This window comes from Mya arenaria, chromosome 15, assembly GCF_026914265.1.
Source record: "Mya arenaria isolate MELC-2E11 chromosome 15, ASM2691426v1".
Taxonomy (NCBI): Eukaryota; Metazoa; Mollusca; class Bivalvia; order Myida; family Myidae; genus Mya; species Mya arenaria.
The window spans coordinates 24770745-24782320 of NC_069136.1; the positions used below are offsets into that span (position 1 = coordinate 24770745).

The following is an 11576-nucleotide window of genomic DNA, read 5'->3' on the forward strand; positions in this document are numbered from 1 at the left end:
CGCAAGAGGTTGTAGGTTCGATCCCCACCAAGGGTACTTTCTCATGGCCTTTCATAAATGACCCAAAACTGGTTTCTGCCCAGAAAACGGACTTTAGAGTAATTCATATCAGCTTTCAGCTGTCTTCACATTCGAGCAAAAATAAATTACTAGTAGTATAAACCAACTAGATAAGCTTGAGCTTAATTTGATAGAATTAGTATGTTCTGCATCTTTTCTCTGTATATTCAACTATACCCATTTCAGCCATGGCGGTACAGTTTTGTGGCGCCAACCCCTCGGCTATTGTTCCCCACCAGATGAACTGTGCCCAGTACTTCGACTGTAACCAGGCTGTGTCTGGAAGCTACCTTCGGGAGTGCAGGTATGCTATCACATTACTTTTATATATTGATATACAGTCAACACTCGCTATGTCGAAGTCGTTCGGATCTCGGGAAAAACTTCGAGATAACGAGCATTCCATGTAACCGAAACACAAAACATGCCTTTCTTAACCCAAAATATTCGAAAAATAAGTTCGACATAACCGGAACTTCAAGATAGAAGAGTTCGACATAGCAAGTTTCGACTGTATATAATAAATTTGCTTTTTCGATTTCACCTAAGAAGAATCAGATGATCATAATCTGTGTTTTGCTCTACTTAACCCTGATTTGGCACCGATATTATATAGTCTTACAATACAGATCTTTTTTTTTAAATAATTAGCATCATGATATGATGACATTTAATATGCAGGTACCCGCAGTTATTTGATGAGCTCACAAACATGTGTCGTAACTTCTCTGACGTCAGCTGTGGAATGAGATTCGAAGCCCAGGCGCCGTGTAAGTATCACAATTCCGGAATACTATAAATCCACCATGGATGTTGACATTTATTCCGCAATATGATAATTAACATGATCAAGTAAATTTGAAAGATATATTCGGAATATGTTTAACGTTTTAAATTAAATATTCATGGACTTATTATTTGCAAATAGTATAGGATAACATTTTTACAACGCTGTTTGAAAAAATACGTTTTAAAAATTATATAACGTCATATGGACTTTACTGGTTTCGCAGCAGCGGTGTAAATGGCGTCATTTGATGTATCGACGTATTTTTTATGCTTATCGATTTTTCAATCACAAGCCTGTTTTATAATATCAAAAGATATTTTGAAGTTGTTGTATTAATCTGAATAGGAATGGAGTGTTCATTCGTTTGAAGAAAAAGAAATGTAACGGCAAAGCCATCTTATTGTATGATCGCAACATTTTTCTCACACCAGGTGAGTACCTGCAGACGCGGTGCTTGTCCAGCGCGGTAAACTGCACCCCCTGCCCGGAGCGTCTCCCCAGCTGTATAGGACTCCCTAACGGAAACAACCCGTTCCCGACTCGACCCAACTCCCAGTATTACGTCAACTGCTTTATGAATAGGACGGTGGCTGTTGAGGTCTGTCAGGTGTCGCTGTTTGACCCGGTCACCAGGGAGTGCTCCAGTGTCATAGATGCAGGTAAGTTGGAACAACAACACTTAAAAGGTTAAAAGTTGTCTTTTCAAAGGGCAGTGACCGATTCGGATACAAAACGTTTTCGGAACCTTAACACCAATAGCAACAACAACAGGAACTAAAGCCCTCGGGCAATTATTCCTTCCACTGGGGCAATTTTCAACCAAAAACCATGGTCAACCATGTATTATTCTATAAATAACCAAATTCTGTTGTATTGCGTTTCAACGAAAAGTGGATTACTAGTATATCATATTCAACTAAACCTTTTTTCAAACGATAACCGGCGTCGTATTACAGAAATATCTTAAGTTAGAATTGTACACTCTCTTCAAATTCAACAGTTTCCTTAACTGTTTTACTCTACTGGTAGAAAATTGTAATCCTTAATGTGTATTCTGCATTTTAAATATGGATTCTTTAGTTTAAAAAAATAAATAAAATGAAATCACCTTTTATATATAATCTTAAGATGTTCTGTTATACGGCCAAAGCTTTTTTGTTTCGTTTAAATGGAAAAAAGGCTTATATTATATTTTGAATCGTCGTAGCGCTCGATTCTAGACACATTGACATGTTCAATCCCATTTCCAGGCGTACTGCGCGGTTTCTGCCAGGAGAACCCGTCCGTACTGATCCCCGACCCCAACCATTGCGCCCGCTTCTACAACTGCTCGGATCCCTCGGTGCGCCAGGGTCTCGGTGTGCCTCACCTTCACGAGTGCAAGTACCCGCGTCTGTTTGGGTACGGAGGGACAAGCTGTCAACTCTTCACGGAGATCACGTGTGAAACGAGATATGAGCCCAAGGCCCCATGTAAGTAGCGAGTATGATTTGATGTAGGTGTCAATATCACTATATTCACAAGCCGTACGTTATAATTATATTAGTTGAACATGCCATAATGCATCGTCGGATACTCCAACACACTACTACGCTATGCTTCGTTGTGTTTCGTGGGCGATTTGGCTAGGACAATATCGTAATCATGAAACATTAATAAGGCAGTTCCATTGGTTCCGTATAGTACCAGATGCTTTCCTGTAAAAAATGTTCTGGCGAAGGCCGAAATAGAACCGTACAGTACCGTTCAGTACATTAAATTTTACTAGCAATCAATACTACTCGACCATGATGGCTACTGCCATTACAGGGTTATGGCAAGATATTTAATTTCACATGCGAATTCATTGGAAGAAGTGTTGTCTCCCCTGCTTCCCGCAGACTCATTGAAACGAGATTTTGTCAGTCATTGTCTCACGGTATTTATGAAGTACAAGTACCGTGGTTGCCGACGATGGCCATAATGGAAGTAATAGAAACCTTTGCTTTATTCGGTACAGCAGATATTTTTCAGTGGCTATTTTTTAACGTAAACGTTCAAGCTTTAAACTTAAAACTTGGGGAGTGCAATTGCGTTCACTTATTACTATTTTATTTGTTTCAGGTGAATATGTTGAAAACCAGTGTTTTAACGCCACGTGTGCCCCGTGCTTGGAGAACTACCCAACCTGCGTCGACAAACAAGATGGAAGCAACCATTTCCCCGGACGGGAAGGAACGGAGTACTATATCGTCTGCTACAAGCATCGTACAGTCGCAATTGTCACGTGCACCACTGGATTCTATAACCACGCGTCACGCTCGTGCGAGGTGGTCAATCCCAATACCGGGGCTGTAGGGGGATCGGGTTCTGTGTTTAAATAACGAACATGAAATGGACTCTCCCGTCTAAGCTTAAATGACGCTTAGCTACGTGTATATTTATGATTTAATACCGTAATGATGAACATATGTAAGATTGCTTCCAGTTTATTGTTATTGCACGTTGACTTTTACATTATTATACATATTTATATCATGGCATTATAGTGTTACTTTAAGCAACACCTGGTCTTTTGATTAGAAACAAATTCTTACATAAATTTGCCATCACATGTTTAATAAACTTGTTGACTTTTAACCTCGAACTATTTGGTATAAAACTAATTTATTGAAAAACTTAAATGTCAAAGTGCTGTTCGTTTCTTTTTAAAGCCTACCTTCTAAGGCCCTTCTCCGGTCAAACTGAAAATAATACTCTTTGTAACTAAACACATTCATGGCCGAGTTCGAGATTCGCTGTTAATTTTAGTGTAATTTTATCAAAAGCGCCTTTACTGGAAACATAATAATGTAATTAAGACGTGTAGATCAAAAGAACTTCTAAAAATTGCTAATTAAAAACAAGTTTACCGTATAGTTTCTACACACACGTTTCTGTCCGCCATTTTAACTGTCTCCGTGTTTCGCGTTTTATAAAAGATGACGTCATAACTAAAAATGGCGACCAGTCAGAATATAAAACGCTACTAACGTCATGTTAATTACATATGCCTGGGCGCCACTTTAAACATTGCCGACTGCTTTTTTGCAAATAATCATAATAAAATGTCCTAGTAATGTACTTGATCACCAATAAATGTTTCATGAAAACCTTATGATTGGTTGTTTTTGTATGAAAAGTTTTTAACAATGTCCCTTTATATTTATTTTAACATGGGATGCAAAATACGAAAAAATAATAAAAAAAAATGCGGAAAGTGGGTCAAGAAAACATTTGCAATTAAGAATTAAATGGTTCGTCCTGGTGTTACACACTCCTATGTTTACATAAAGATGATCACTTGGACACTCTTTATTTGATGGTCAATATCCAACTAACTTCATTCGGAACTCCTCGGCCATTTTTATCGAAAACAACCCCGGATGTATGCCGGTACATTTTGAACTATATTAATAATTAATTGTAGTGTTTTAGCTTGTCTTTTGTAAATCTAAGTTTAAATTGATCGCCAGTAAAGTGTATAATTGCAAAAACTATTAAGATTCCCAAGAGTTAACTCATTCAGTTCAAATGCTAAATTGAAATTAGTACGCGATCTACTTGCAAAGTAGTTCGAGTGTAGTGATTTCTGACATTGTAAATCATACATATACATCCGAGTTTGTTTTCGATAAAAAACATGGCCGAGGAGCTCCGAATGCAACTAACTTAAGTTTAAAGGTAGACTCTGAGCGTTTTCATTGGACTGTAAAATTAACTGGTCAATAACTGAGACATATCTAAGGGTAAGGGTAATAATAACGAATACTGCCTCTGAATAAGTCCAGCTTGTTGTAGTCATTAAAATGCTGCTATAAGTTTATGCTGCGGTAGTATTTTGGCGAGGCCCGAGTGCGAGTATAAATATTTTATGCACCAGTCAATTGTAACCACGGCCTCCCAGGTCCGGGGGTATATCTGGGAAAGCGCGGGCAATGTTTTTGGCCTCGCAGTGCCGAGTGAATGTGATGGTTTTGTTTTCACACCGAAAATAGTGGATAATGGGCTTTACCTAGGATGCGGGGGCATTTGACGGGGATTTTACCAGCATTTTGTTCCCGCAGGACGGGAATTTTAAATGGCATTGGCTGGACGGAAAATCAAAGTCCCCGCTATTCCTCGGACCTGGGGCCGTGGTTTTAATTGACTGGTACATCATGTCACACCAGCAATTTTGGTATTTTGGTTTATTTAAACACGCACTCGGGCAAGGCCGATACATTTGTAAGTCATATAAGGTTAATGGAGCAAAGTGCAGACATAATTTAACCCTGCTTTATATAGCTCCCCTTCTGTGACGTGCACCAGTGTATAGCACTTGCACACGGGTTCCCTGATTTTGACGTCCCTCCAGAATACGATTTGTTTTATATGTGTTGAGGCGGTGAATCGAACCTACGATTCCTGGACTGACAATAAAGTGTGTTACCAGTAGACCACGGATCCGCTACCATACATAAGTTGTAAACTGGAAACGCCTCTATTTAAATCTGATTAAAATCTATATACATTGACTGCTGATTTACAATAAGAAATGTTCGGCAGATTTGAAAAAAAATACTGCCATCTCATAAGGAAAATCATAATTGAGACCACTAACATTTTGGGGATGCAGTATCCAACATAAGCCACACACACATCTAAAAACTGTTTTAATTATGAACTCTGTTAAATACATAAGCAATATTGAGGCCATGCTTAAATGTAAAGAAATATGCAAGGGGTGGGGACTGGGGGAGTACACCACATCGAACTTACCTCATTTAGGCGAACCGGCCTCATGGCGCATCACATATTCTCATTTTCGTGATATTTCCGTGCGTTTGTGCGACATGTAATATGTTTTACCAATGACGTTAAGTTTTATGTCTAAGATCATAACACTTTGAAAGTGTTTGTATAACGACTTTAAGTTAACGTACACGATCACCCCAAAGTGATTTTCTCACAACCTCGATTATATATTGTAAGTTTTGACAACTTTTGTCTGCCATTATGGGCTGCAGTTTGTTATTATCTGGTATGTTTCTTGATTGATCGGTTTGGAGGTAATAATACAAGAACAAGCTCAGGGCTGGTATTCAATAAATCATGGTCATGCATCATTGAATTCATTCACTCTATTGGTCAGTTATTAATAACAAGAAATCCGATAAGCTACATCGTTTTTAGATTCAATTAAGGCCAAAACTGAGTACCAGCCTAATTGCCATACAGTGATGAACTACGGCAACAAAAAACTACGTTCTTTTCGCGAAAAAGACTACAGACACTTCAAGAAACTCTAGTTAGCCGGTTTGACCTTTATGATAAAAGAGCTTTAAAACAATATATGTGTACGGTGCTATACAAAACTACAGTTACAGAATAATTAATAACAACTTATGACTATGAATACTATGACTAAAATGTGTTTTATATGATTTCTGTAGTTTAAGTATTAAAACATGTCTGATTTAAACATTATACGATTATTAGGAACAATACGTGTGATACAAGCTACAAGTGCAAGGACATTTCCTCTATAAATACATATATTGGAACAACAGGAAGGGCGGATCCAGGAAATGACGTATGAGGGGTCGTAACGTCGTATCCGGCCCATCCATATACTAAGTAACATTTATATAAAGATACGTATTTTTCTTCTAATATAGTAAATCTTAACGAGAGGTATAAATATCAGCTGAATTTTAAATATTTTCTAGACCGGAAGAGCTCTTTGGTACTTGAATATTTGGTTCCCTGTTCTGTATTGTCCACATGTTGAGGACGACATCTTGAACAAGAAGTTCGGAGCTGTTCGCGCTCAACAGCTTGAGCACCATAACACCGTCCTCGCCGACAACGTTGCAAAATCGATCAACGTCGAACGGAGAATAGATGTTCAGGACTGACATCGGAAACTTCCAGAGCATGGACCAGGTAGCTGCAAAAGACAGAATTATGCTTCATACTTGTTTACAAAATATGTTCAAGTAAGTCGAAGTTCAACACTTTTTTAACATTTAAAATAAACGTAAAATTTAAAGTGGCACTCTTATTCAAAATCAATACATACACATATATAATAAACATTCATTTTGAGTGATAAACCAACTAGTTACTAAAAGATGCATTTATGGAAAATAACAATTACTGATAAAAAGATTGTAAACGTGTATTTAATAGCTGAAAATGTAAAAATATTAAATGATTGGTGAACGCTAAAAGATTTACTGTGATCTACTATCGTCTCATAAACAGAAATGCCATGTTTTATGCTAATTTCTTTTAAAAATTAAACACGGTATCCTTCATGAGAACCATTGCTGTCGACATTTATTCAGCCCTTTTTGCTATATCAAAACATTTGTATTAATTGTGGTAATTTTATTTGGGAGTAAAAAAGTGCATCTTTAATTGATACTTTTATTGATATACAAACAAAACTTTTGCTTATAAATTTACTCACCGCTTCCTGAAGATTGGTATTATGGTTCTTAATACCCACACGCCAAGGCTGACGTATGTCACCACGGCAACGAAAACAAGCCACACCCAAAGTAGTTGGTACGCGTGCTCGTTGAAGTTGTTGAGTGGCAGGTGACATTGAAAAGAATATCTATGAACATTCTTGATCATTACTATTGAGACATCGCACATGGCGTCTCGAGGAAACGCCCTGGACACTTTCCAAAGTGTGGCGTTGTTCTCAATCAAGTTGCTGGAGATGACGTCACCATATGACGTCACATTGTTCATTTGAGTGTCACTGCCCACAAGAAAGTCATCGAGAATTGTCAGCTGTATGATGATGTTAACGCAGAAAAGGATCTTGACAAATAGCCAAAGTAGTGTTAATTGACGGCAAGGGATTCCCGCACATTGCTTGCACCAACGAGTCATGTACCGCGCAATCTGTCTGGCCAAAAGAAACCTCTCCGCTGTATTCAAATATTCATAACCAACCCCAAGTCCTGCGATTTTGTCAAAACTTATTCCGGAAAATGTCTGACAGACATACATCACGATAATCGGTAATTTGAAAAGGAGCGCCTGAAAAACTAGGATTACAGGAATCCATTGGTAGTAGGTCGTCTCTGTTTCTTCTGCATAACTGTCGGATAGCGGGAACAAAGGCGGCGTTCTGACAAGTAGTGGTACAAAATTCAAGCTTCTATCATCTTGAACACCAAACGGTAAATTCTTAATACCATGGTATCCCCAACACATTGCTTCGACCGCACGAACGTGATTAGAAGTAAACTCTGCAGGACAGAAACACTCGATTGTTCTACTGAACGCCTGTCGCCAACTTGTAACGGCAGCAAGGACCAACAGCAGCCCGACTGTCCACACGTGGCTGAGCCGGTCCGCCATGTCCTCAAGCGCCGCCGATCGTCGGAACAACCAGTTGTACAGACCGCGACTTACAGTCGGCATATTGTCTTGAATCCAGCTGAACGTACCAGAAATCTCTGAGGAAAAAATAAAGCCAGATGGTTTAAGCTGCATTCTCACATATATCCCATTTAAAAAAAAAACAATTTTATTTTTTGTGTTGGATATAGCATTTTTTGCATAAATATCTGCAAACCAATAATATAAGTTTGCTGATAAAAATCAGATCGTAGATTTTCCGTTCGGAAATTAATGTTTTATGGCTTAAACCGTTACTAACGGTTTAAGAAAAATGCACAAAACATTTTTAACTGAAATATAAAAACCTGCGATCTATTTTTTTGTCAGCAGACTCATATAACTGGTTTCCATGGATTCTCGCAAAAATTGGCTCGTTCCAAGACAAAAAATAAAAAAAGTTGTCAAAACGTTCAATCTGTGAGAGTGCAGCTTTAACATGTGTAGCAACCTCGCTCCAATTCAAGCCATACACTCAGCCTATGATCCGTATATGATACAGGCATAAAACAACCGCCTTCAATTATATTAGTGTTATCGTTGGTAAATATATTCATTAGTTGTGAAATTGTTTTAGTTTTCTTAACGAGATCAAAGGCCTTAAAGCTGTCTGTGGCATCAAAACCAAAAGCAGACTGCGTCAAACTCGGTCCGCAAATACGCAGACCCTCAGAATATCGAACCGATACCTGCCGGTAACCGTAATGAAGCTCTTCATAAATAAAAGCTATTGCATTTTTGACAACTTAGTAGCTAGACAGAAATGATGACCTCAACGGAAATGAATTAATATTTGCAAGAAGCCATTGTGTTACACATGATAATCTTCACTCCAATGTCATTTTTTTTCTCGTACCGAGGGAATAGCTTGGAAAATAAAAATGATGGCAACGTGTATACATTACTGTGCTAGAAAGTAGCAGAAATATGAGCTGCTTAAATCTGGTGGTTTGACTGCATATGTGTCATAAAAATATTCGTCTGCAAATAATATTCTGGCGTTATTAAAGCTTGCTACACAAATTAATTTCGTTTCTGTACATTTCTAGTAAATTGTTGATTACACAGCCCAAATAAAAATCTTGAATATTTAACAGTACTTAAAATTGTTATTTAAACATTGCATGAGCATTCGAAAACATACCATAAATTTTATCCCAAAACACAAAATATGTTCGTAAACAAGCAGGAAATCCTTCAGATTTAATTATTAAACGATTTCGGCGAGCAAAAGAGCAGCACCTGCTGAGTCAGATAAATGTCAGTTGGTATAGGAAAAACAGCCGAGTAAATAAACTTGAGGCGAGAGTTATTTTAGTTTTCGTGAATCGGATTCAACGACCTGATTTTTGCAATCTTGGAAAATCATCCACCATGTCAGCCCTTGCGCACGACAACGCTACGAACCAGTCTGATGTTCGAGCGTCCGTATCGGCTTTAAAAGTACGAAATGTAAACTTTCAATGAACTATTTTCATTTATAGACAGAGACATTCATTTGGCAAAAACACATATCAATGATGATTGTTTCTCGTTGATGTTAAAATCATTTCAACATTAAATACTATATACTCAAAAAGAAAGGTAAACTTGCACAAAATGCTTAATATTTTATTTATTACTGTACTGATACGAGTGGCATACTTTTTTAAAGTACAGGTAACAAACAATAAACGTAAATGTTCGCCTTATTTCTCAATATCAGCACCCTGGTACTTGGTTCCGTACACTACATGGGTACCGTGGGAAATTTGACTGAAAAATGATGTATCGTGCATCTAGTATCAGGCAGGGGAGATAGCAGGGCTGATGTGCTGGCGGAAACTGAACCGTATATACGGCTGTACGTTCTGAGGGGTTGCGGATCAACAATTCAAGGGTCATGACACAATCTTCGCCGACAACGCTGCAAAACCGGTCAACAAACATTAACGTTGGACCCTTCCGAGAGTTGCAGAGCATGGACTAGGTAAGATTCGGGTTAAATTTATATGTGTGACTCTTGTTTTAATACTCATCCAATCACTTACTACAGATTCGCGTGCACCACAACGATGATCAGCGTTCGATTTAGCATTGTCAAAGTGTTACATGTGTGTTTTCTTCGACAGATTTAAAATCACATGCTTGATCTACTTGATCTACTTTTTTGTTTGACATTTTCACCGCATGGTTGTACTCCTACGCCGCTTTTTCGAATACATAGTGGCTACAATCTTTCAAGTTTAAGTTCAAGTTCAAGTTGAAATTTTCTTCGAATATAAGGTGTTTGGTGTCGCTAAATAGAGATAGGTAAACTCATTCGGAACACCTCGGCCATTTTCCATCGAAAACAACCTCGGATGTATGCCGGTACATTTGTAAAAGTAATAAATAATTCTATTAATTCATTGTAGTGTTTTGACATGTATTTTGTATATCACAATTTAAAATGATTGCCAGTGAAATGTATCATTGCATAAATATTTAATACTCCCAAAAGTAGTCATTAAGTTTAATTGCTAAATTGAAATCACTACACGATCTACTTTAATTTCAGCGTAGTTAAATGTAAATATTTCTGACATTATAAACCGTCCATATACATTCGAGGTTGTTTTTGATGGAAAATGGCCAATGTGTTCCGAATGAGGTGAATTTAACCATGTTTATAAAATTGCCAGATGAGTCAAGGGCAAAACATGTTACTGCTTTATTACATTGTTATGTCATTTCAATCCAGTATGGATATGTAAGGAATCAAGGCTTTGATTTAACAAAGAAAACAATATTCGTCAAAACGCGATTTTTAGAGTACATATTTGACGTGAGCAGTGAGTTTAAAATTACTACCCGTCATGGCGTCAGTAAACAACGTCGCCGGCGTTTTTTGGTATTCAAACTCGTTTTCTAGGTGAATTTCTCAACAATTTTAGGTTTGCAACAAAGGAAATATCAATCATGTGTTTCCGGTTCTCTATATTCAGTTGTATGATTTCGTTGTATACATTTGAATAAATAAATAGATTCACATACGCAATTTTTATAATGCAAAACTGTAAAGTCTAAATGATATACAGGCGAACCCCTAGGGACCCGAAAAATACCTCGAGCCTCGGGGAATTTGAGCCAAGCGAGAATGCTTGCCTTCAATATTAAGAAATCGGTCCATTACATCCAGTTCGAACCAACGAGGAAATCGAGCCAAACGAATTCGAGCCAACGGGGTTCGACTGTAATACATTCTTCTTGGAGATTGAAAAAGATTTGTGGGGACGGTTAACCTAAGTGTTAATACGCTTGGCCAAAACGCTCAGTATGATAC

The 11576-nt window shown here is 37.8% G+C and overlaps 2 protein-coding genes across 2 annotated transcripts in view; one reads left to right on the forward strand and one right to left on the reverse strand.

The window, feature by feature from the left end:
• LOC128218873 (uncharacterized) overlaps positions 1-3986 on the forward strand; it is a 39426-nt gene extending 35440 nt beyond the window's left edge. Inside the window, exons 25-29 of the mRNA XM_052926617.1 lie at positions 247-364; positions 742-830; positions 1282-1509; positions 2101-2322; positions 2954-3986. Coding sequence (XP_052782577.1) covers positions 247-364; positions 742-830; positions 1282-1509; positions 2101-2322; positions 2954-3213 — 917 coding nt within the window. The 3' untranslated portion in view covers positions 3214-3986. The remainder of the gene's footprint in view (positions 1-246; positions 365-741; positions 831-1281; positions 1510-2100; positions 2323-2953) is intronic.
• A 2173-nt stretch (positions 3987-6159) lies between these two features.
• Positions 6160-9522, reverse strand: LOC128220269 (innexin unc-9-like). Its single transcript, XM_052928600.1, has 3 exons — positions 9417-9522; positions 7326-8331; positions 6160-6800 (listed from the first exon to the last, which is right to left on the reverse strand). The coding sequence occupies exons 2-3, from the start codon at positions 8294-8296 to the stop codon at positions 6734-6736; spliced, it is 1038 nt and encodes a 345-aa protein (XP_052784560.1). The 5' UTR covers positions 8297-8331; positions 9417-9522; the 3' UTR covers positions 6160-6733.
• Positions 9523-11576: the final 2054 nt, after the last annotated feature.